Below are 26,717 nucleotides of genomic sequence, written 5' to 3'. Positions count from 1 at the left end.
ATGTGTTTAATCTATTAACTTAATGATTTTATTTCAGAAATTTATCGATCATGTTGGAGAATTATTGCAGGCTTATGTGGATAGGCGGGAGCAGGTATGTTCTTAACATGCATAAACGTATTGGGGCCATAGCATTTTCTCATGAAAATAGTTAGTTCATGAATACGGGACAAAAGTTCTCAACCTTAAACATCCTGTGAAACACAAATATGTTTGTTTTCTCTATACACTTTGACCCTTTTTCCTAAGCGATGTGGAGATCTGAAACTCTCTTTCCTCTAAAATGAAGTTGTTTGTGGTGAAACATGAGGATTTCTCAATTTAAAGCAGTTGAATTTTAATGTTAACAATAACTGCAAAGGTTGGAAAAAGGTGATTCTTCCCCCCCCCCCCAAAAAAAAAAAAAAAGAAAAAAACATTCTTATCAAGAGCAAGAGGAGTATAGGAATGAAAGAAGTGAAGGAGACTCGCTTTCCATAACTTGAGGTTCTTAGTTTTTTTTTTTTGTTTGGGGGGGCTCATTCTAGGTTCTTAGTTATTAGTTAGGTTTTATATTATTTCTCCCTGAATCTTTAGGGTTTAGGCAATAGATAGAAATATGATTGGTGAGCTAGGAATAATGTGTCGGCCCCTCATAATGGGATTAAGGTTTAATAAGTTGTTGTAGTTGAATCTTTAACTTACCTCTATCTAACTTGGCATCATCTATTATTGAGTTAGGCAAAGGCTAGAGAATAGTGGTATCGTGAGCATAAAACATGGACTCACACTTTATCAACAAAGATCCTTGAGTATTTTTATCCTGATATATGCCCATGCTTAATTGTTGTCTATTTTCTTGTAGTGATACTGGTGCAAAACCCAAAGAAAACAAGAATAGACTAAAAACTCAATAAGAAACTTAAACCAACTCCATATGAATATCACTTCAATTATCAAAGGCTACCAGAGAATACATCTCAAAAGGGTTTATACAGATAATAAATTCCATCCTAATCTTATTGTAACTAGGATTGCAAATAATGGAAAGATTATCTAGGAAGAAAGAAAGATATTTAATGATTAACTAGGAAATAAACAAAATAAATAGAATAAACATTACCAATTCCTATATTTATGCTTAGAATAATATTCCTCAAAATATTTGCTTCTTTCTGGCACCAGTCAATCGAACACTTTGCCAAAATTTCTTTCAGCACTAGTTACCTTCATTTTAGCAAAGTGAACTCTCTCAATACCTTTCATGCTATACCAGGAAAGTAGTCCTCCATAGCATTCAATCAATTTAGAAAAACATCAGGGTTCAACTTTCCATCGTATTCTGGAACATCCACCTTAACATTCCTAGTAATATATCTATGACTAGTTTTCCTATGCCTGTGGGATGGAGGTGATTGCCTATGTTCCCTTTCTAGAATCCTACCATGCTGTGCAGTGATTCTAGTATTGCCACCTATGGGAATTTATGCATTATACCTATGTGCGTCAAGATGGTGATTCACTATTCAGATGAAGTGTTTCTCTCTCATGGGGCTGCCTAAGTCCTGAATAAGTGATCTATCTTATTAGAAGCAATGTGTACCAGGAGTGTCACGTGTACCATGGACAATGAGGAGACCTAACTAAATCATCTCCTACAAGTTGCTTACCTAGTTGTTTAAGGACTTGTGCCAACTGGTCAGAAATTTGTCTCACAATACCAACAAGATTGTTCATTTTGATTTAATTGGCTTTGATGGATTTTTTGCAAAGAGTGGATATAGTGTATGTAGTGGGCAAATTTCTGTCATTTCTTTTTTTGGAGCCATCATCCATGGTAAGTTGAAATAGGTGGTATTGGGAATGCAAAAAATAGGTGCTGCAAAATAAGGAATGCTGAGAAGTCTCACACTGCAATTAAAACGCAAACAATAAACCTACTATGATGCGCAATAATAGAACTATGAACTGCCTCTCTCTCTCTCTCTCTCTCTCTCTCTCTCTCTCAGATAGGAAACAAAACTAATATGGACCTAGAACCAATTTTCTAATTACCCAAGAAACAATTATCAACCAGACTTTCAAAGTGAATGGACCTAGAGCCAATTTACTAATAATTATCCAACAAACAAATATCAATCAGACTTTCAAAGTGAAGAATGTAGCTTTACAACAACAACAACATATCCAGCCTTTATCCCACTGAAGAATGTAGCTTTATCAAAGCAAAATTTAATGTGGATTTTGGGCTGGGTAGATGTCTCAGCCTGGCATGGTGAACAGTGTTGGCGCTGTTCGGCCATGCCTGACCCAGCATGGATCAGGACGTGGACCATGCTAGGTTGAAAATTTTGTGCACCTTTGCAGCCTCTGCCTTCCACTACAGCTTAGGGCAGGAGGGGGAGGGCTCCCTACTGTCCAAATTAGACCATTATAGGGGGAATATGGTTCCCCCCTCCCTTCTCCCACTATTGTCATGACATAAAATATTAAAGTTTAGACCGTGGTGATGCCATTTGGAGTTTTGGACAATGTAAGGAGTTTCAGACCGTTGCTGCACTCCCAAAATTGCAATGGTATAGTTTTGGGAACAAAGCAACGATCCAATTTGTTAGTAACTAGGAGCCAATTTGAGTTTATTCTTTTAAGACTTTAAGTGAAAACATTTCATGTATTTTGTCCCTTTATATTTAATAAAAATAAAAATAAAAATAAAAATAAAAATAAAATATAAATATAAATATAAAAGGTCCAAAATAGACCAACCTATGTGGGCCATGCCATTTGCTGTTCCCACTAGGGTCCGCCCAATCCATTTTGCACCTTTAGGTTAATGGGCAATCGAATTGGGTTTGAGTTAACAAAATTGGGGCTTGGTTTACTGGGTTTCGGTTTTGGGTGATTCTGAGATTGGGTGAAAGGCTCTGGTTATGAGTGACAACTGGTCACCTCCTCGTTGGTGAAGACAGCTAGGGTTGATGATGCATGTGGCTCTGTTGAATGAGTTCTTGTGACTTCCTTGGCAAGATTGAGTGATGAACTGAAATCAATGAAGACCCTCAACTGTAGCAAAGCTTGTGCGATGAGGATCACAAACAAAGTCCAAGGGTGTTTGCAAGATCTGAATGAAGAATCCATCGACAGGATCCTAGTTCCAACTTCATACTTGTGTGATGTCTGCTGGAAGGGCTTCTCGACGAAGAAACTGATTATTGAAGACAGGTGAGGGTAATGAGAAGTTGGCAAAGGGTTTCGAAGTTGTTGGCTAGGACTTTTGACAAATTCGGTGAAGCCTGAAGATGAAAATCTTCTTCATGGTGATGATGAGGGCAGCTTTCAAATGTGATTTTGTTTTTCTGTGAGGATGATGTGCTCTGATGTCTTTGGTGTCGCTAGATTGTGACTCCTATTATCTTTAGAGATCTTTGCAACGGTGGCTTGATGGTTGAATTTTATGAATGGCTGTTGTGACTGTGTTGCATTCCTTCATAAAGTTTCTGGTTGCTGTAATGGCGCAAAGATGATGGAATTGATTTTGTGAATGGTGATGGGATAAAGATGGTTGTTGGTGAAACTCCGTGATGATGGAATGGTGAAGGAAATTGATAGAATGTCGGATTGGGAGGGCTCTAATACCAATTGATGCAGAACCCAAAAGAAAACAAGACCAACTAATTTTTTATAATATTTAAATTATTTATATTTTTTGGGGGTAAATTTATCAAGTTGAGTTGAATTTTAGTTATTAATAAAATATTATTATATTTGTACAATAGATATGATATTATAATATATTAATATAATATTATACAAATATTACTACATTCTAATCTTAATATATTCTAATATAATTAGTATAATTAGTAATGTATTTTATGAGAATATTATATTATTATAATATTAATAATACCATGAAGAAGGCTTCAACTCACCCAAACTCATGTTAACCTCGCCAAAATCTAGAGTTTGAGTTTGAGGCCTTAAACCTCAACTAAGTTGAGTTGAAAAATTTGGTGTTGCACCAAACATTCTATTGATCAAGTTTGGCTTCAAACTGGCCTCAACATGGCTTCAAACTCAAAAACAAACCAGGCCTAAAACTCAGAAACTCAAATCAACTCAATATCAATGTCAATGCAATAATCAAAGGCTGCCAAAGAATACATCTGGAATGGGTTTGTATATACTATAAAGCCTATTGTGATTAGGATTTTAAATAATAGAAAGATAATTAAAGATTATCACGGAAAGAAAGAAAGATAATCAAAGATTAACTAGGAAACTTGAATATATCTCCCCCAAAATGAGTAATGTAAGTGAATGCTTTGATGCACGGTGTAGTTTGTTGATATATTTCTTGAAATATGAAACCTAAATCTTATTGAAATTATCATAGTTGTCAAAGGCCTGCCCAGGCTCAAGGCTCAGCTGAGAGTGCCTTGCTCTCTAAGGCACATGCCTAGGCGCTAAGGTGGACACCTCATCTGAGGAACAAGGCCCATGTCTTTGGCTCCTATGTAAAATATATATACTGGCGTTAGACTTCTTAAAATCTAACTGGTAATAACCCGAAAAAGAAATTTGAGAAAACAATAGAACATCCATTAATTAGTTAAATGGTGTTGATTATTTGTTATTTATGATTTTATTAGTTATCATTTACCTCTTTATGGGTCTATATTGAAAATAATGATGAATAAGTATTTTTATACAGATTTTTTAAACATGCGTCTCATGTCTAGGCCCCATGCACTCTTGTGCTTCAACGCGCCTTGAGCCTTTGACAACTATGGAAATTATTATGAATGATAGATCATATAGCATCCTATGGTACCATAAAGAAACAGTTTGCAAATAATTATTTTGGAAAGAATATTCAAATTTGCGTGAAGATATGTTGCATAATCATTATTTGATTTTAGTATATATTATTTAAATATTGGCATGGGCAGAAATAGCTTTGCAAAATGTATTCTGTTATATTCAGGCTTTTTCTTTTGTTGGAAAAACTTGAATCTGATATATTTTTTTCAAGATTGAAGTGAGTGCTGCCAAAACAAGGATTTCAACATTCATCATTTTTAGTAAACTGACCATGACATGAGCCAAAGAGAATAAAAATAAATAATTAAACACACATGAACTTCTCTTCTATCATTCTTTCACTTGTAAACAAGACATCCTTCTTATAGTAGGTTGCTTTAGAGAAGAAATACTACGTTGATTTATGTGTTACTTAATACTCTTGTCTTGTTCTTAAGCAGGTTCGACTTATCAAGGAGTTGTATGGCAATCAGATCAGAGAGCTTTATCATAGTCTTCCGTACCATATGATTGAATTTTTGTTACATGATTCTGATTGGTATGTTCTTTTTCTTGTTATTTGTTCTGTTGTTGGCAGGGTATGATTTGACTGTCTGAATCTAAAGTTTCTTTCTACCATGGCATAGTGTTTTTCCTTTTAGTATTTGCGTTGTTTATTTATTTTTTAATAACTCTAAAATTGTGTTTTATTGCACCCAGCAAGTGGTTAATCATGTCTCCTTGAAGAAAATATCAAGTGAAAGTTTTGTGAATCTCCTGTTGAATCTGTTAAAAATGCAACACCAACAACATATCAACCTTTTATCCTAATAAGTGGGGTTGGCTAAGAATGTGTTAAAAATACCAAAGGAAAATGTTGAATACCTTATTTTATTGAAATTTTTTGAAACCTGCATGAAATCTTGAAGATGAAGATACTAATTTGATCCTAGCAGCAGTTTTTCAAGAAAAAAATGTCTCTATATCAAGACATGAAATAGAAAGCAAGCAGAGCACTGATAAGACAATATGATAAGACCCAAAGAATATGTATCTAGTCAGGGAGTGAAAATTTATACATGCTGTCTACCTTTAAACCAGCTTATTTTTAGTATGCTGTCACTTATAGTTTAGTGAGTTTGAGAATAAATTCCCTTGAGGACAAACTTATGTGCATTCTTTGGTTCTCTTCATGAGACAACAATTGAAAACTTAGTCGTGGTAATTTTATACCAATTATGATTTTATAGTCATGTCTAGTTTGCAGGCATGGCTAACTGACAAAGGAAGTATTACCCAAGAACCTAACAATTCTGACTTCAAAATGTTAAAACTTCACCCTTTTCAAAACAGAAGCCTTTTCAAAACAGAAGTTTGATACTGGATGAGTGTTTCATGCTAGTTTCCTACTGCTTTGTGCATGTATTATGGATTTCCCAGATCAAGTATTATACTTGGCTGCATGCCTATGTAGTTTATTCTACAGTGAGATATAATTGAAACAATTATTGTAATTTCATCATATAATGCTGCTCCTATGCCTGCAACGTAGTCCTTGAGTTAAGAAATTTATAGTCTTCTTTCCAGAACTAGACATGCCTTTTGAGCGGATGGTTAACTATGCTAAGTTGTTTCTTATTGCAGCAAAGTAATCGTCAGTCTTAGATATGCAGACCTTGTCTCAGTGCTTCCTACTCGAGTTAGTGTCTTGGCATGGCCAATGCACCAATCTAAGAAATCTTTAACTGGTCCAGCAACATTGAGCAGGAAGGACAGTGGAGTATCAGGAAGCCAATCGGATCCAGCACGCCTATCTTACGCAGAGGATGCATTAAGAACCATGAGTTTACCAGAAGGTCTTGCCTTTACTAAATGTTGTTCTGTTGACTTCGTGCTGATGACACATTGGTCATATGCTCTGGCAATAGCTCACCATTCTGGAGGACCAATTTGGATTTCCAAGCTGGCTCACAAAAATCAACTTGGTCTCACCTTTTTTCCTTCAGTTTGTTACCTGAAGGATTGCTTGCTTTTGGCTTTACTTCACTTTTCTTTCTTTCTTTTCCTTTTTTTTTTTTTTGGGGGGGGGGGGGGGGTGTTAATATCCAAATGAGAGAGAATCCCCAAACATCTCTCCAGGATAGAAAAAGACGTGCATCACCAGAAGTCAGAGCGCTAGAAGCCTCTGTAACATCCTGTGGATAGGCACAAGAACAGACTTGAAACAGAGAACAGTTTGTATAGGCCCCAGAACAGTTTTTGTTCTATGAATCTCTCACTTAAAAAAAAAAAAATCCTGTGGATAGGCACAAGAACAGACTTGAAATAGAGAACAGTTTCCTTGCAGATGGCAAGAGTATATGCATGAATTGACAAATTAGCCTACTTCACCTTGCTTTGCCCTTTCTAGACAATCTTGATGGAGTATCCTTGCTGTGGTAACAAATTTTCTGTTCATTTGGACAATCTTGATAGAGCAGATTCAAATACTGCCATAAGAAAATAGCATCTTTGCTTCAGTCCATTAGAACTTGGTCCATAAGCAGTGCTACCTTTTTCACATTATTGAGTTTAGTTTTTGGCTAAATGACATTATAGAGTTTCTGCTGCCAGAACTTTTATTCACACACACACACACACACACACAGCAACAATAACTAAGATTTATGTTGTACCCACAAATTTCCTTTTAGAATGTGAACTTATTTGTTTTTCCCTTCTCATGAAGGATCCTCAAATCCAAGTAACATTATTTTCTGCTTTTGTCCAGCATATGCAGAGATTGTGTTGAACCTTCCCGAAGCTATTAAACAAGCATTTCCAGGCGGGAACTCTCCTTAGAAGTCGATTTCTTCTTGGCTGGAAAATTCTGACTTGTAAAACTATTATTTGTACTTGAATAGCTCTGGTCCTTCAAGTATGGCTTTTTGCTTAAATATGTGAAGACTGGAATGAATTTCATCACCATGTTGAAATAGTTAACAAGTCATTGCATTCTTATAGATATATATATATATATATCGCTAAGGAAAATTCTTGAGCGCCAGATAAAATTAAAGAATGAGAGTTAAAAGATTAAAATGTCTTCGTTTACATTGTATTGTATTTTTTTCAATGCAATGTGGGTGAGAGTATTTTAATTTTTTAGCTCTTATTTTATAAGCTTGTTTGGCCTTGTAGAAGAACTCTATGTTAAACAGTTGCATCCTTTTTGAAATCATGTTTTATGGTATGTACTCTTTTCGCTAAATAGTCATAGTCTTTTTGATACCATGTTTTAGGTATTCAATTGCCTAATATGTATTCAGTTGCATTCGTTTTAATTTTAAGTAAAATTATTATGAATTAAAGGGTTTTGTAAGAATTATTTGTCAAATTTATTTATAGGTATAGCATTTCACATTCACCACAGTAGACAATAAAACAACAGTGTCTTACTTTCGGATGAGGGAAAATGTTTGGTTTAGAATTTATGTTGAAATGAATTCATAATATCTACCCTAGACGTCACATACTGGCAACCGTTGTCATTTATGCATTCCCCAGGGAAGGAATTGAGATTAGGCTGGTCAAATTTCATGCCAAAATTTTGTTGGCGTTAGAATATTTCCGTTTAAATCCTCTGCTGAGAAGAAAGTCAACTTGCAAGGGATGAAAAGGAGTGAAATACTTTGCCACGGTTTCGAGAGCGAGTTGAATTCTCGGAGAATGTGAAAGCTGGGATCCGAAACTTCCAAGACCTTAAATGAGTGAGCAAAATCGTTCAAAGCAAACCAAAATTTTTATAGCATCAAACTTTAGACGGCTTAAGTGACACTTGGAGTGTATTTGATTGTACATATTTTTCATGAAAAATATATAATTCTTACACATTTTTTATGAAAAATAATCAAACATTCTAAATTTTTCTATGGAAAAATATATATAGTATAATTATTTAAACTTTCTTTCCATGGAATTTATTTTTTAAGGGAGAGATAATTTTTATTTTTTAGATAATATTATCTAAAATTAAATTTTAAGTAATGCAATCAAACACACCTTTAAAGAATATAAGGTGATTGATTAAGATGAGTAGATGATCTGACTGGTTTGGATTTACAAATAAAATAAACAATTACAAAGAGAATGAAGCAATTTTGTAGCAAAAAGGGTAGGAAAAAGACTCACATAAAACTTGGTAAGTTTTTAGACAAATGGTAGGTGAGATGTGGCATTACATAAAATGTTCATAAAAAAGAAAAAAACATTAAGCATAAAATATACTTGACACTACAAGTATTCTCATAAATATAACGTTTGCTAGGGATGGATCACAATGGCGTTGCTTGTCAACCTTGTTCAATTGCTATCGATTTGATTTTCTTTCAAGAGATGATAAAAAGAACTCGGACCTCTACTTGACGCAGCTGAAAATATCAGGTTTTCATGGATCTCCCAAAAGGGGGGAATCGTTGCATCAACAGAATGCATGCTCCATCCTTGAATAATAAATCTGGGAATGAATGTTATCCATAATATTTGAACTCCAAAAACAAAGCCTCATTGCGATTCCGAAATAACCCAGTCAGTATTCATAGTTTCATAGAATAAGCCAACTACAATTTCTAGGGAAATTAGGAAATTAAGATGAAAATACATGGGCAGGGGAAAGCACAGCTAACATGAATCCAACGTCTCACAATCAAAATGGTCAAACATGGTAACAAGGCAGTATATCATTTTGGTAGGATGAGGTGAAAAGGGGAAACTCAGCAAAGAGGAAAAACAAACCAAAGGGGGGGTGCAACGGATACTCAGCCAAGAGACTAATCATACATAATCAGTTCCAAGTACTAAAAACTCCTGTCCAAACATCTGATTTCTCGCAAGATAAAATCCAAAACCCCTTAAAATCTCCTCCTGGGGCTTCTTGAACGGTGCCCACGCGGTGATCTGCAACAATAAGCCAAGAAAGGGTACAGCAGTTTGTGACTAGACAAAAAGTAATCATAGGAAGAAATCGTAATGAAATGAAGGATAACTGGCTAGCAAAATTTCAATCATTTGACACGGAACTCCTTTTTTACTATTTTATTGTTGATTAAGTAATAAATCCAAATTGCTGACATTGGGATTGTTGTTATAATAGCTATTATATCCAAATTCATAGCATAAGGGGATGGAGTGCAAACTAAAAAGAGGAAAACAGATGAAGTTGCATGGTGAAAAAGGATCCAAGAAACATTTCTTGCTCTCATTTTTCTGTCTTGAGTTCAATGCTAGCACATTAGTATTTGTGTGTGTGGGTGTTTTTTTTTGGCCAAGTCCCGAGTATAGTAGTTCTCTTTCTAATCCTTTTTGTTTCAACATGAACAATCAACTAGATTCTCAATATTTTGCATTAACAGTAGTCATGCATAACTAATTTCAGTACATCTTCCTGTGATTATCATTATCATAAGCTTCAATTCAATAACAGATACTGTCTATGTACTCCATAGAGTGCACAACAAATGCTACACACAATCCATGCCTTGTCTAGAGAATTTAATAAAGACCACAGACCAGTACAAGCAGGTGAAGAGAAAAACACTAGATAAGCATTCTGAAAGAAAAAATCCACCAGATCAAAAAAATGAAAGAAAAAAATATAATATATCTGATATCCTGAATATTCATACACGCCCAAAGATCTTCAAACATATAATAAAAGTATGTACATTGATAAGCACTAGATGTTTTGCAAGGAAAATACCTCCTCCTCATGTTCCTCCTCCTGAATGGACCTTTGCTAAATGCCCAATCAACACTGATGGTTTGAGTGAGCAGTTCAGTTCCATCCATCTCCTTAATAGCTTTCTGTGCCTCTTCAAAGTTCTCATATTCAATTAGTGCATATCCCTGTAAATAGTATTTTACATTAAACAGATAGCAAATAATATGTAAACACTAGTCTTTGTTTATTTATTTTTTATTTTTATTAATATTATTTTTGGTTGGCAGACAATGAACCTACAACCAGTTGTAATCACTGAACAACCATTTACAGTATTGATCAAGACCCCACGTCAAACTGTACCAAAAAGTACAGGAGCTAAGACACATTAGGATTCAATAGAATATGGCAAAAAATAGTATTTTCCCTGAATCATTTAGCAATCTTTATGAACATAATAACAAAAACACACTCAAAACGCTAAAAATAGTACCACAAATCATATATGAGAATACAATTCAATCCATAGTAATAAGTACAAATATTTAAAAAGTCCAATTACTTCAACACCAAGATATCATCAAATCCACAATAATGACGATATAACCATCATTCAACATGGAGGTGGGGGGGAACTGTACCTACTTTGGTCAGAGATATAATACTTGTTTTTTATTCCTTAGCCAAAAACTTTCTTTTGATTTTGTCCCAAACTCAGTTCTGAAAACTTGATTAAAAATTTGTTGTGTCCTTAGGCTTGTCTAAGACAGGCACATGCATGCATGTTACCAATACATCTCAAATGTGTCCAATTTTTTTTAAAAGACTTAATTAAAATTAAGACAAGCCAGATATATCCACCTGTCCCTAGCATATTCATGCCCTATATGTGTCAGGCATTGGATATTGGTATAGCATAAAAATTGAATGTCTTGCTTTCTAACAAAGGAGTAGTAAAAAATAGAAATATGTTGCAGAATAATAATTTAATACTCCCAGGTTCAGTAAGTAAGAGGAGCCAAAAAAACCAAAAAGGAAAATAAAGAAAAGAAAAGAGCAGAGCTGCAGCTTTAGTGTGCCAATCCTTCACAATAAATCCTTTTATCATACATGATTTAAATTGAATACGTATAATCATGAATTACTTGAAATCTTGCATAATGTCAGATCTAAGGATCTGACAAGGTAAATTCTCACCGAGACAATGAGAATTCAGAGAGATTGGAGAATTAAGGGAAGAATGTGGAGGGAATTAGAGAGCAGAGAGGGGGGGGGGGGGGGAGAGAGAGTCAATTATTGTATTGCATGATCTCAATTTGGGTGTGGTCAGTTGTATATATACTGATCCAACACTCCACATGGTGCTAACCGCTAGCCAAGTACAACTGGCTCTAAGCTATCTTTTGGTACAACTAATAGGAGCTGTAATTGTTACTGCCAGCTCATATACAATGCATTGCCCTTATTGCCCCTGCATACATGACACATAAGCCCTTTCATACTCTCTAAGTCCTCTTAACTGATTCAAGAATAAACCAGATTTGATGATTATGACTTCATACATGTTGATACATGATTTTTGACATGATGTGGTTGATCAAGTTGTGACATAATGCATAATAATCTTTATATCTGTCTCTTTAGAAACACATTATACAGCTATGAGATTTGAACAAGATGAAACATGTTTTACTTGCATTGCAGAATAATTTATTCCTTCTATGGGTATGATTCATGCTTTCATACATGTTGCATTAGATAAGACTAGTTAAGACACCATAGCTAACAACAGGTACACTAATGCTGGCACCCCGTGTCCACCGTGGTTAGTAGAGGAGTTGCCAATCCGTGTGTTGAACAACACGTGGCATGATATAATATTATTCAGTTGAAAGACACTTAGTCCGGTGGAAGACAATGACACCCATATATTATTATCGATTGATAGACACTCACTCAAATATTGCTAGTCAGTTGAAAGCCACCAACACCCAAACATTACTAGTCAGTTGAAAGACACAGACACCTAAATTCTATGAACCAATTGGAAGACATCGATGCCCAGATATGATTATATGTGATACTAGGTACTCCCACCTATTTCTTGCTAATTCTTTTGTATGTATTATTTTATATAAAAACCCTATGTTCCACTTACATTTATTTTCAACTCACATAAAAAAACTTTCTTGCACTAACTCTTCTACTATTTGCATTCACTTGTCTCCTCATCCATCTTACCATAGGTTATTTGTTCAGCATGTCCTAATAACTCCTTTATCTTGTATATATATTTTTCATTTGCAGATTTTTGACCACTTACATTTTGAGTAAGGACATATAGGGTAGCTCAGTTTTGGTAGGCTTCATGTCTAGTTCCCTTGTATTCTTCTTTCATTTTGCATTAGATGTCTATTCCTGGATACAATATAAGACAGTCCATTTTTGTTTTGATAATACAAACATATGAGTATAGATAGATAATCTTGATGGATTGATAGAAGCAATTATACTCGGATTCACAGAATGAGCATTTGGCTCCATTTTATATTGATATTCAGTTGTATTGACAGGGTTGTCCATCAAGGATATGACAACGTATTTTGACACTTTAGTACTTTAGCATACAAACTACATTCATGGTAACTCATAGTCTTGACAATTCATGTGTAGAATTGGACTATTCAGAGGCTTGCAGGTTCCTAGCGGGATCCTATTTTTGGGCCATGACAAATAATAAAGATCGCTGTTCAATTTCTTTGCAAATGTTAAGTCACCCCAACAAAAAAAAAGTAAGCTAACTCAAAACCTTCATAGACTATATTTGTTGCAAGAGGAAATTGCTTGAAGTAAAAAAGATGTCAATATAGACTTATATAACCAAGCCAAATCAAGAGATTTACCAACATTGTAAATTGATAAATTCTTTTCTCCTCTCAATATATTTCTTTTGGTGAAACTCATGTTTAAAAAACACTTCTATAACACTAGTGTAATAATCATCTCTGGATGCAAAATGATATGCCTATAGAATTGTCATACAAAAAAAAAAAGCCAAAACAATATGAAAATAGTAAGGCATAAATATGAGTCATCAAACTTAACAATGCCTCTGAGAAGTCCTTTGTTATGTGTAGTTAAACACGCAAAGGGGTACCCCTAATGCATGATGTTCCTTGCTTTATGAAGGTAGGAGCGCAGCCTTCCCCTTGCTTTTCTGTAAAGAGGTTATTTCCACAACTCAAACCTGTAACCTTTCAGTCATTTACAGAAAAAACAAAACCTTTCAGTCACGAAAGAGCAACCTTACTGCTGCTACCAAGGATCGCCACTCAATAGCTCCTTTTTGCTTTTTTTATATTTATCACAACATATATAACTAGTCCACATCCAAGATTGAGGCTTGAATCTTTTACAACAATATCAACTTTAAAGCCATAACAAAAAGAGTAACCAATTTAATTTAGCTGCTATTAGGTGACAAGTAAATTAATCTCAATTTTCAAAACAAAAATCAATGGAATAAATAAAAGGATTTTTAACAGATAATCAGCATAATGCACAAATTCTAGTTCTAAATTTAAGGAAATATTTTAAGATGAACAGAAAAAGATGAAGCATCAAAGAAAAAAGACAATAGCTTTGTGAGAATGAACAATGGGAATATCAGTTTGCATCAAAACTATTGACTATAATACCCAACACACCCAACATAATTATCAAAGCAGGCTTCAATTACTTTATTTTTCTCATTATGTACCATGAAAAAGTATTGTCTTTACCTTAACAAATCCAGTTCGACGGTCAAGATTCAAATGCAAATTTTTTATCTCCCCAAATTCACCAAATGCATTTTGCAGATCATCTTCTTGAGCTTCTTCATGAACTCCAGTGACAAGAATAATCCATCCTTCAATAGCTACAAAAGTTAACATTATGTGCATTATTATATCGATTTTGAAACTTCTCTTGTAAATTACAATCTGAAACTGAATTTACACAAATATTGTGCACACCTGCTAATGACATTTAGAGCAGAGATTGGCTTAATTAAAATATTTTGTTAGCAAGTAGACTTATAAAGATTACAGGTCAAAGATCAAAACATGCAGGACAAGCCAAAGTTGAGTACAGCACAATCAAATGTTTATATTTCATATTTCTTTCATATTTGCTTTGAAAGAAATGAGCAATCCTATTCCAACAACCAAAGAGGAAAGTGAGAACAGTTTCCCTACAAAAAAAAAAAAAAAGCAATAGGGTACTCTAAGGGTCTCATTTGCACCAACTTTTATTAGCTTCATTTTTTTTTTGAAACTTGAAGAAAGCTAAAAATGTTTGTTTGCTAACTATTTTTAGTTTAAAAAACAAACAAGGCATAGAAAAATTATATTTTTAGCCTTTTCACTGTAAAGAAAGAAACATGATTCATTTTCACAATTTATGGAACTATTTTCATAAGATATAATACCCATCATATATTTTGAAGATAATATTACCATTTTCTATATCACTTGTACCAAAATGAGATGACTAACAAAAGCTAACTTTTAAAGCAAAGACACTCAATATCCTTTCTTAAACTTTTTTCATTTCTTCTTCAAGGATGCGTGGCCATACAAAAAAAGATAAAACTAGAAATATAGTTATTCGTAATAAGATTAGAGTGGCTCGTATTGAAGATAAGATACTTAAGATGGTTTGGTCATGTGAGAAGAACACTATAGAGGCTCTTGTGAAGATAATAGATGGATTTGAAATTATCAAACAAAAGAGATGGAGGAAGACCAAGAAATATGGAGTGGAAGACACTTAGGTATGATATAAATTATAAGGGTTTTATAGAAGATAAGGCCATACATAGAAAATGAAAGGTGAGCTAAAATTTATGTAATTGCCTCCACATAGTGGGATAGAACCTTGACATGTTATTTGTTGTAGTTTCTAAGCCAGTTTTTCTTAACCATAAAAAATAGACACAATGGACCCAAGCCTTCAAACACCTTATTGCAATGCTCTTTCCAAGTAAACCACAACACATAGAGGAACTACTCGCCATATTCTGCGAAGAGATCTTCTCAAGTAGGCCTTGTGCCAAGATAGAAGAAAGTACCCATGGCCCATTGAAATGCCAAAGGAGAGAATAAAACCCAGCAATGTTCTAAAACGCACTAGGCGCTAGTTGGGTGCCAGGCTGGGGCCTAGCGCCTAGGCAGGGACTAAAAAAATTGCTATTTTTTAAATTAAAATTCATATTATTTTAAATGTACATACAAATTAAAATTCATATTATCCCAAATACACAAATAAATTAAACAAAGATTATGAAATATTAATATAGATTATTAAATTTAGGATTTAGACTCTTGACTTTGTGAAATACAACTTATAGGCATTAGAAATAATAGAATCAAATAAAGACAAAATAACAAAATACAACAATAAGAAAATACAACACTTGGCGGAGGAAGAAGAACACAAGCAACAAATTACAACCAGCAGCAACAGCGGTGGCGGCGTGCGAGCACGAGAGAGGCAACAGCAAGCAGCAGCACGTTGCTGCTGCTTACTGCTTACCAGAGGAGGCGGAGGGTGAGTGAGGAAGATGAGCGAGCAAGCACGAGAGAGGCGACGGCGACGGTGTGTGAGCACGAGACGATGGCGACGACAACTCTGCAATTGCAAGAGACAGTGGCGGCGTGCGAGCACGAGAGAGGCAATGACGACGGCAACTCTGCAGCAAACTGTTGGTAGCAGTGCATGTGAGAGAGAAGGGGAAATCGACGAGAGAGAAGGGGTAACAGGTAAGGGGAAACAAAACCCTAATAAATTTATACTAATCCATTCACGCGGCCGATTAGGCCAGATGGTTCACGCGGCTAGGCGTCCGCCTTGGCTGCCTAGGTGCCGCCTGGTACCGATTAGCCGGGCTGGCGCCTAAGGTGGCCGATTTGGCAATAATCACAGTGGCCAGCGACCGCCTAGCGCCTCGGCACCACCTAGGCCGCGTTTTAGTTCACTGAAACACAGACATCATGAGCTACCACATAGTGAAGCATAGGTACAGAGTCTCTCTGCTCCTTTTGCACATGTAGGACAACATTACTTCTTGAGCCCTTTACCTTAGTTATGGGCTCTTAGGGTAACAACCCCAACAGAAGTCAATCAAGTAAAGAGCCCTTTACCTTAGTTATGGGCTCTTAGGGTAACCCCAACAGAAGTCAATCAAGCAAAGAAGACTGCCCTTAGAGAAGAAAATAAAGACTAACCTGCTCAATAAAGAGACCCATAAAACAAGCAGCTATAATAACAACAACAATCACAAGCTTTAATCCCACTAGGTGGGGTTGGCTATATAAATCCTAGCTTTCCAGCCATCTAGACCTGTGAAACAAGCATACAGAGAAGGGGGGGGGGGGAGTTTCCTTGTTGGGCACCAGGTAACCAATCCTCCCTAATACCAAAAAAAGACAGAATAAAACAAAATTATCTATAACAAGGTTGATGAAATCGCAATGACACCTATTGAAGACAAGATGCATGAAATGTAATTAACATAGTTTGAGCTTGTGAAAAGGGGACAAATAAGCTCGCTTATGAGAACAGTGGATGGAATTGAAGTAGTTTATGGAAATGAAGGTCAAGGAAGAATAAGGAAAACTTTATAAGAAATTCTTTAGGCATGATATGGAATATAATGGCCTTGCAAGAGATATAGCCATGGAAAAATAGATTGGTTGACTAGAATCCATGTACCCAAAACTTTGATACTGGAAATCCATTTACAGTTTTGACTCCATCTAGCAAAACTCCCTTGATTCTTTCCACCAACAAAATATAAATGTCATCCACCTTCATAGGCTTGAAAGATTTCCACCCAATGCACTCCCCCTCTGAGCCCTTAACAATTCTTAGATGGTTAGTACTTCTTCCCATCAAGTGCCTAGCCGCTAATGTATTATTCTCAACAGAACAAGATTGGGAAGGTTAATACCACAATAGGGTTGTGGGATTAAAACCCAAACCAAACCCACACCCCACCCCCTCGCTCTCCCTCTTTGGTGGGGGGAGGGGTGGTGGGCGAGAAAAATTTGCAAAGCAATATAAGGAGCTTGAGGATGAGACTTGTACCGTGCACCTACCTGGACACACAATGCAGGCACATATTCAACAATCTCACCAACAAGGTGGAGACAATTTATGGCACATCAACCTTCTGCCTTGTTCGCATCCTTGAGAATAATTCTCTCCAGGTGCTATTTTATCTCTGCTAGACTCAAGAGCTTCTAGGTAGATTCGCAAAACAAATCAAAAGGTATATTGCACAGGCAACAAATCATAATTTATTCTCACTCTTAAGAATAATTTACTTGTATGATGTTTTTTCATCAACTCTAATAAGTGAAAAGCTATTGGTATCTAAATGTTTTGTTGTTAATTAGTGGTAGCATTGTTGTACTGTGTATGTTGGTTGTAGGAGGTTATGTGTTATTTGGTTTGCTGTATTAGAGTGGTTATGAGAGCTGACAGTACATAAGTCAGTGTCTCGTTGTATACTGGTGTGGATTTTCATTTTTTTGATTTTCAATTCAAGTGTGCTTGAGGTATTGTTCTACCTTTATTTCCATTCTTTCCATCGTGAAGCTCTCGTTTCATGGTATCAGAGCCAAAGACTCACATCAATGGTGTCGCGTGATTCAATCTCGTCCAATCCTCCTTACTCCTCATTTACCTTGTCTGTTGCTACTCAGTCGGACTTTACGACAGTAGCAAAAGCTTTTAATTTCGTGCCGACGAAACTCGATTCCAATAATTATCTCTATTGGAAGACGTAGATCATGGCTACTATCCGTGCATTCGACTGATGCAGTTCGTTGACAAAATTGCTCCACCGCCTAAGTACTTGTACTTTGATCAAGGAGAACAACAGGCTGTCAATCCGGATTATCTTGGCTGGATCCGTTCCGATCAATTTCTGTTAGGCTGGTTATTCTCAATGATTGACAAGGAAGTCCTAGGTCAGGTAATACATTGTGAAAGCGCATTAGAGGTATGGTTTTTCCTCGAGAATCTATATTCACAACAAATTGTTGCTTGTTCTTTCCAACTTAAACAACTTAGGTATGTCAAGAAGAACGATCTTTCAATGAATGATTATCTTTTGAAAATTAAGACCATAGGACATTCCTTAGCTGCTATTGGTGATCCTATCAGCGACAAGGATTTGCTAATGGCAATATTGAATGGATTAGGTGATGACTATGATATTGTTATAGGTCTGATCACTTACCAAATGGATGAGAATAACATAGATAAGGTGCAGTATCTTCTATTGATGCATGAGCAAAGACTGTCGACTAAGAATGTCTCTCATGTGTCTACAGTAAATAACTTTGAGAATGCGACGATGTTCGTGAATTTTGCATCTCAAACAGCCAAAGGTGGTAGGAATTCTACTGGATTTCGAGGTGGTAGTTACAGAGGAGGCAATAATCGAGGTCGAGGCAGATCCTCAGGCAAAAGATTTTATTGCCAATTGTGTGGCAAACCAAGCCACTTTGCTGATCGCTGCTATCATAGGTTTAACAAAACCTTCCAGCAAAGTTCTAATTCATTTGGTAGAGAAGGAGGAGGAACATCATAGTTTAATTCTTAGGCTTTCATAGCTTCTTCTCAGGAGTCTAATAGAGGTTACTCGACTGATTTAGAGTTTCAGTTTGGGACTTCCTATGGACATGTGTCACAATCTTTTGACTCTAGCTCTCAGTACTCTCAGTCTTATCCTCATTCTAATCAGTTTGGTGATTCATCTTGGTGTGTAGACTTAGGTGCTACAAACCACATCACTTCAAGCTTGAACAATCTTTCTCTTCACTCTCCTTACAATGGCACTGATAAGGTGGTTGTCGGTAATGGTAGGACTCTTCCAATCTCAAATGTTAGTCTTAGTCAAATGCTTACTCATACAACTCCTATTTCAGTTCTTTCATTACCAAATGTTTTACATGTGCCTAACATGACCAAAAATCTCATTAGTGTGTCTCAACTTATTAATGAAAATAATGTCATTGCTGAATTTCATTCCACCTTTTGTTTGATCAAGGACAAGGAAATGGGTCAGGTGTTATTCCGAGGGGTGGTTAAAGACGGTCTTTACCAACTTGCTCCAGCACTTGCTCGTGCTTAGCCTCAAGACGTTTCTTCTTTTGCACTCAGCCATTGCTCTACTGTTACCTCGAATAGGTTTCCTACTACTTTTGTTTCAGCTTGTCCTGTTAATTGCTGTAACAGACAGAATCTGTCTTCGTCTAGTAACCTGCCTAGCACATAGTTATCTTGTAATAATAGAAGAGCTTGCAAACAGTGGCATGATAGGCTGGGTCATCCTTCATTACATGTATTGAAACATGTTCTCAATAAAATACATGTTTCCTGTAACTCTACTAATTTGTCCTTTTGTGATTCTTGCAAATTGGGTAAACTACATCAACTTCCATTTGATGCTTGTCAAATCACAGCAAAGAGTCCTCTAGAAATAGTGTATTCAAATTTGTGGGGTCCGTCCCCAGTTTTGTCAACTGAGGGGTATTGATACTATGTAGTTTTTGTGGATGCCTTTACTTGTTACACATGACTGTATCCTATTAGACAAAAATCTGACACTTTAATTGTCTTCAAAACCTTTCATAAATTTGCTGAGCTGCAATATAATTCTAAACTTCGTGCCTTACACACAGACAATGGGGGGAAATTTAAAGCATTGTTGCCATATCTTTCTTCTTATGGCATTCAACCCAGATTTTTCTGTCCCTATACACACCAGCAAAATGGTGTTGCTGAAAGGAAACACATGCATATTGCTGAAATGGGTTTAACCCTCTTATCTCATGCCAAAATACCTCTAAAGTTTTGGGTTGAAGCCTTTCAGACAGCTGTCTTTATTATTAATTTGTTGCCAGCTGCACCTTTACATTTTCAAAGTCCATTTGAAAAACTCTATCACAAATTCCCCAACTATCTTCAATTGCAACCTTTTGGTTGTGCTTGCTTCCCTTATCTCCATCCCTATAGCAAGCACAAATTTAATTTCCATTCCACTAAATGTGTGCTCCTAAGTTACAACCATGTGCATGTTGGGTATAAGTGCATGAATTCTTCAGGTAAAGTGTATGTGACACGCCATGTTATTTTCAACCCTAACAAGTTTCCCTATCCTCAGTTGTTTCCAGGATCAGTTTCATCTCATTAGTTATCCTCACAGTCCTCATCTCCCAGTTTGTCAACTGATGTTCTTAATATCAATCTTCCTCCTGTTCCTTCCTGTTCTGCTCCTCGGGTAGCACCAATTCCTTCCTCTGTCTGTCCTGCTGCTAGTTCTGCTGCATCTCTTGCTGAACAATCTTTCATTTCTCATTCTAGCTCCTCATCCTCTTCTTCCTCATCCAGTTCTTTCGGTTCTGCTCCTAAACAACTCCAGCCTAAACCTGCCCCAACTTTGTTTATTCATCCAATGGTCACTCGTTCCAAGACCAAACAACTGACTGTTTCTTCTCTGCATGTCCTATTTAGCTCCCTAGAACCTAATACTGTTTGAGAAGCTCCTTTAGACTCCAATTGGGTTCAAGCTATGAAAGAGGAATATTCTGCTCTTCAACGTAATAATACATGGGATCTTGTTCCACATCAAGCTATGAAAGAGGAATATTCTGCTCTTCAACGTAATAATACATGGGATCTTGTTCCACATTCCTCTGATATGAACTTGATCTCTTGTAAATGGATTTTCTGGGTTAAATACAAGCCTGATGAGTCTATTCTTAAGTATAAGGCTCGGCTTGTTGCAAAAGGATTTCTACGAACTCCTGGCATTGATTATGCCGAGACATTCAGTCCAGTAGTTAAAGCCCCTACCATTAGGGTTCTGTTTTCTCTGGCTGTTCAATTTGGCTGGAATGTGCAACAGGTTGATATTAACAATGCATTTCTCAATGGAGATCTGCAAGAGACTGTTTATACGGTTCAGCCTAAGGGGCATGTTAGTCAAGATTTTCCTTCACGTGTGTAGGTTGAAAAAGTCTCTCTACGGCCTTAAACAAGCTCCACAAGCTTGGTACAACAAGTTAAGGATTGCACTGCAGATTGGGGTTTTGTGCAGGCTGTCTCCGATGCCTCCTTGTTCATAAAGCAATATTCTAAGTATGTGTTGTTTGTTTTGGTATATGTAGATGATATCCTCATAACTGGCTCAGATACAACAGCTCTACATGCTTGTATAAAGGATTTAGACACGTATTTTGCCCTCAAGACTCTTGGGTTTGTCAACTATTTCCTTGGTTTTGAGGCTCATAGGGATTCAACTGGGCTTTACTTGACTCAGTCCAAGTATACATTGGATTTACTTAAGAAGGCTGCCATGACTGATTGTACGCGTTGTGAAACCCCCATGTATACAAGTTGTTCGCTGACTCCTGAAGGAGATGACTTTTCTAATCCGGCTCTCTACCGAACTGTTGTTGGGTCTCTTCAATACCTAACATATACACGACTAGAAGTAGCCTTCACTGTCAATAAACTGAGTCAGTTCTCAGCTACCCCAAAAGTTCAACATTGGCTTGCATGTAAGCGATTACTTTGCTATTTGAAAGGCACAGCTGGGTTAGGTCTGAAGTTTACTTCTTCTCCTTCAATTTTGGCTCTCTCTGTGTATACCAATGTTGACCGTGCAGGTTGCAAGGTCATTAGAAGGTCCACCAGTGGAGTGTGTGTCTTTCTTGGTGATAATCTCTTGGTTTGGGTCTCAAAGAAACAAATTGTGGTTGCTCGTTTTGTTGGTAAAGTAGAGTATCGAGCTATGGCACAAGGTGTGACTGAGATTTTGTGCTCGAGCTATGGCGCAAGGTGTGACTGAGATTTTGTGGTTGAAGTCATCACTGTCTGAGTTGAGTTATTCCTTTACCTCTACACCTATTCTATGGTGTGACAACCTAGCTGCTAAGTGTATAGCAAAAAATCTTGTGTTCCACTCAAGAACCAAGCACATTGAAGTCGATGTTCATTTTGTTCGAGAGAAGGTTGAATGTGGGGATATGGAAATTCGGTATGTTCCCTCTCAGCATCAAGTCGCTGATATTTTTGCAAAGGGGCTGCCAAAGGATCGGTTTTTGTTTTTATGTAACAAACTTCGACTCCAAATGACACCTACTGGTCAGTGTTTTACTGTCCAGGCACACAAGAAGATGGTTTCAGGCACTTGAGTATGGAGTCTCGTTTGAGGAGGGATGTTGAAGCTATTGGTATCTAAATGTTTTGTTGTTAATTAGTGGTAGCATTGCTGTACTGTGTATGCTGGTTGTAGGAGGTTATGTGTTATTTGGTTTGCTGTATTAGAGTGGTTATGAGAGCTGACAATATATAAGTCAGTGTCTCGTTGTGTACTGGTGTGGATTTTCATTTTTCTGATTTTCAATTCAAGTGCGCTTGAGGTATTGTTCTACCTTTATTTCCATTCTTTCCATCGTGAAGCTCTCGCTTCAGAAACTACAGTAAGTATTCTAAGTCCAGAATTAGCCAAGGATTTCAGGACTCAGATTCTAGTTACAAATTTCAATTTTATTAAACACCAGTTTAATTGTGAATGCCCTTTCTTTGTTTGTCTTCTATATTTTCTCTAAAGATCAAAAGTATATATATATCTCCAGTCTTCCAAAAAAAAAAAAAAAGAAGGAAAAATTGCGACGGAACAAAGAACCCTAGAATTCAAATGAACTGACATAGAAACACGGAGGCCATAGATGTAGTTAAGAGAACGATCAAATCAAACAAAAAGCCTGAACTAAAAAGATGGAGCTAGTGAACTAACATCGTTCGGGGCCAGGGCCACCCTCGGAGTGGAGAGAATCGAAACGACCAGCCATGCGGGAGTCACGATCTGCGTTGGCCTCTTCGCGGAAGCCACGGCCTTTGATCTTCTTCGGAGCCGACGAGGAACCTCCGCCTCCGCCAGTGATGGCGGACTTGAGCTTGGGGATTGGAGGAGCGGCCTTCCCGGGGGAATAAGAACCGGCGGCGGCATCGACGTCCTCGTCCATGAGATCGTCGTCCTCCGGCTCGAAGTCCACCGCTTCTACTACATCGGCGTTTGCCATTCTCTCTTAGTTCCGAAAGGCAGTCAACAGCAGAAGAAGGCAGCGTCTGCTGGAGAGCGCAACAAGAGGGTTTCTCCGCCTCTAGCTCCGATGGATGTTTTAAGCCTCTGCAATGTAATTTGGATTACGTGCAATGCATCATAAATAAATAAATAAATTTAAAGGGCTAAATTGCAATTACATGCGAAGTTAGGTGTAGGAATAAGAGATATTAATTATTTTTAATTATGTTATGCGAATTATAAAAATAAAAAAAATTATTATAAAATTAATACAAATGTAAGAAATTAAATTATAAAAGGATAATATATTTTATACGACTGGAACAGATGATTTTTTGAATAAAATTAATTCATTTAAAAAAAAAAACTACCCTCGTGGTATGCGCCCGCGTAGAAATGAATGAAAACCAAGAAGAAGAAAAAGAACAAGAAGAAGAGTGGAGAAAAAACCAAAACCAAAGGGAAAAATCTCTTCCGTTTGAACTGCGAAGAGGCATCGCATCCCTCCTCTCTTTCTCTTCGCATTCTTCAAGCCATCTTAGGGCCGACATCGATCGCAACAATACCGAGATTGAACATCTTTCGAGGTCGATGATCTCCAATCGAAGCTCCAACCGGCCGTATTCATTCGCGGTTTTGATGAGAGTCGATCAGACCTCGAAGCAAAAACAATCATCGGATTTGATGACCCCGGGCTTGATATGTCTCCGGTGTTGCTAGCCTCACGACCTCCGCTACAGCCTTCCTACGACGCTCGCGCACTGCATAAACCTAATCCTGAAGGTCAGATTGCTACTATTTTCTCATGTATTTGTTTTGAGTTGTTTAGAGAATACCTATCAAGGAACATGAATTCATCCAATGCGAACGCTTGGCCATCTGGCAAGCCGGTGATTGGCTCGGCTTCGGGCCGGACCAAGTCGAGATTGGTGAAAATGAGAAGACGCGGGGGATCTCCCTGTTCGACGTCGAATTTAGCACCGGAAGCTGGTAAAACTGACGTTCGTTTGAACTCATTTCCATCCAGTTCTGATAATTTGGGTCCGTACCAATTCGGAGAGGAAACTGGTTGTTCAGTCGTTGGAAATTTTGGGTCTGGGAATGATGGTAAAGAAACGTTTGTGTTTGGGGCAAGCCGGGGAAAATCATCCTCCAATATGAGTTCCAATAATGCAAATTCTGATGGATTTATAGAAGCCAAAGTTATTCATGACATGAGAAAGCTGAAAATTCAAAATCAACCACATACCGTTAATCAAATTTTAAAGTTAAATGAGAGTGATACAGTGACTGCTAGTCGTGCTGAGGGGAACATGGGGTTTGCCACACTTGACCGCCTTAATAAAAGAAGTGGTGTTGACGACAATGCAGTATCTGAACTCCCGTACGAAATGCAAAAATTGAATATTGCATGTTCTGGGCCTGTTGACAATATTAGTAACGTTAAAGACCTGAATTCTAATTTAAATGAAAATAACAAGATCGAATTTAGATTTGGAAGATGCTTGGAAGTGGAACTTACGGAAGAGATGAAGAAATTGAATGTTAAAGATGCTGTGGGCTATGATGGCAGTGGATATAATTACGATGTTGATGATGCAAAGCAATTTATGTTTGGAAACATTAATAAGGGCCGTGGTCCTTTGGCTGGGAATTCAGTTAATATGCTTCCCGACAAGATGAAAGATTTGAATATAAAGGATTCTGTGAATGCTTATTCTGGTGAGGAGGGTAATTTTAGTTTCGGTGACAAAAGTAGCTTTTCTTTTGGAGGCGGTAGAGGTGCTTCAGGTGGTATAAATGGAAGAGCAGAAAATTTGATATCAGAAGAGATGAGGAAGTTAAAAATCGAAAGGGAGGCAGGGGATAATATTGTTCAAAGACAGACCAGTGGTCACTCACGTGTATTATTTCCAGGGGAAATGCTTGGAAATCTGGGGGATAAGAAATTTCAGGATGTTAAGAGCCCAATTACCACTGAGTTCACTTTTCAGGCAGTTCTGAATGGTCAAGATAAGAAACTGGAATTCCATGCGAATAGGGAATCAGCTAAAGATGCCAGGTCGAAGAAAAAAAGAGGAAAGAGGAAGCCTACCCCAGGGCAACAGCGGTTTAGGCAAGATTATGTCCATAGGGAAAGTAGTCCAGGAGTACAACCTGACTCTGAATCATATTCTCCTATGGATGTTTCGCCATACCTGGAGGTGGTGGCTGATAATGAAGGTTCAAAAGAAACTTCTGTGACATCAGAAGAGGCATTGCATTGTGACCATAGCATTGCCTCAAGTGAATCACACCCATCCTTTTCAAATGAAGATTTAGATGAAGATTTGGTTTTTGCAACACAACGCTTGAATTTTAATGAAGGCGATGACAAATTCACTGAACCAAATATGGAACCTTCTGAATGTGAATTTGATAGTGCCTTTGGTGGTGAAGACCCTTCAAAGGGGTCTATTTCTAGATCTGAAAGCTTTAAGTCAGCAGCTGGGCTATCGGACTATAGTTGTGATACCTTTGTAAGCGCAGCAGATACTGAAGTGAGTTCTAGCTTAAGGATTGAGAGCGATGATACTGATGGCAGGACTGGATTTTGTTTTGCCTCACATACTGAAGATGCTGGTGGGACTAACTTCATGTTTACTGCATCTTCCTCTGCTCAAGGTCAATCATCAGCTGGAATGTTTTTCCACAAAAAGAAAATTCGTGCAAAAGTAGTTCGTGAGAAATATAGTCCTCAGAAAAGAGTTGCACATGCATCATCCACCACACAATTCTTCCCATTATCTGAAAGAGTTTCACTTTTGCCCCCTAGGCAGGGTCAGAAAGGAGACCCACCTACTTTATTGAGCAAAAGGGAGGATACATCGGAAGTAGTTATGGAACCTGAAAGCATGCCACAAGGAACTCCCTGTATTCCTAGTGCAAGCATTGCAGCTCAGGAAGCATGTGAGAAGTGGCGATTAAGGTATGGAATATCAATCAACTGCTTGAAAATTTTGATGCTGTTCACAAAGTCTGAAATTGTCCTGTAATTGTTTTTCTGTTGTGGCACTCCTTGTTTTAGCTGCCAGCTGAATCATGTTACTG

At 37.1% G+C, this 26,717-nt stretch overlaps 3 protein-coding genes across 8 annotated transcripts in view; 2 read left to right on the top strand and 1 right to left on the bottom strand.

Annotated features, from left to right (window-relative positions):
• The window catches only part of LOC127798078 (uncharacterized), a 46,797-nt gene extending 39,048 nt beyond the window's left edge, over positions 1 to 7,749 (top strand). For all 5 annotated transcript variants that reach the window (XM_052331384.1, XM_052331380.1, XM_052331382.1 and 2 more), the window contains 4 exons: positions 38 to 94; positions 5,244 to 5,341; positions 6,427 to 6,638; positions 7,553 to 7,749. In XM_052331384.1, the coding sequence (XP_052187344.1) occupies positions 38 to 94; positions 5,244 to 5,341; positions 6,427 to 6,638; positions 7,553 to 7,623 (438 nt within the window). In that variant the 3' untranslated portion in view covers positions 7,624 to 7,749. The remainder of the gene's footprint in view (positions 1 to 37; positions 95 to 5,243; positions 5,342 to 6,426; positions 6,639 to 7,552) is intronic.
• A 1,529-nt stretch (positions 7,750 to 9,278) lies between these two features.
• On the bottom strand, positions 9,279 to 23,740 carry LOC127798077 (RNA-binding protein Y14A-like). Its single transcript, XM_052331379.1, has 4 exons — positions 23,340 to 23,740; positions 14,263 to 14,399; positions 10,520 to 10,665; positions 9,279 to 9,717 (listed from the first exon to the last, which is right to left on the bottom strand). The coding sequence occupies exons 1-4, from the start codon at positions 23,623 to 23,625 to the stop codon at positions 9,672 to 9,674; spliced, it is 615 nt and encodes a 204-aa protein (XP_052187339.1). The 5' UTR covers positions 23,626 to 23,740; the 3' UTR covers positions 9,279 to 9,671.
• Positions 23,741 to 24,027: 287 nt separating this feature from the next.
• LOC127797154 (uncharacterized) overlaps positions 24,028 to 26,717 on the top strand; it is a 57,664-nt gene continuing 54,974 nt past the window's right edge. For both annotated transcript variants that reach the window (XM_052329755.1, XM_052329756.1), the window contains exon 1: positions 24,028 to 26,595. In XM_052329755.1, coding sequence (XP_052185715.1) covers positions 24,329 to 26,595 — 2,267 coding nt within the window. In that variant the 5' untranslated portion in view covers positions 24,028 to 24,328. The remainder of the gene's footprint in view (positions 26,596 to 26,717) is intronic.

This window comes from Diospyros lotus, chromosome 3 (genome assembly GCF_014633365.1).
Source record: "Diospyros lotus cultivar Yz01 chromosome 3, ASM1463336v1, whole genome shotgun sequence".
In the NCBI taxonomy this organism is placed as follows: domain Eukaryota; kingdom Viridiplantae; phylum Streptophyta; class Magnoliopsida; order Ericales; family Ebenaceae; genus Diospyros; species Diospyros lotus.
This window is presented reverse-complemented; position numbering and strand designations above follow the sequence as displayed.

Bases quoted from the DNA above. Each gene is read 5' to 3' on its own strand.
- LOC127798077 (XM_052331379.1), bottom strand. From the start codon at position 23,625: ATGGCAAACGCCGATGTAGTAGAAGCGGTGGACTTCGAGCCGGAGGAC. The intron at 14,400-23,339 runs GTTAGTTCACTA...TAACTTTTGTAG, and splicing joins TGGCCCTGGCCCCGAACGAT to CTATTGAAGGATGGATTATT. The intron at 10,666-14,262 runs GTAAAGACAATA...TACTATTTACAG, and splicing joins GTCGAACTGGATTTGTTAAG to GGATATGCACTAATTGAATA.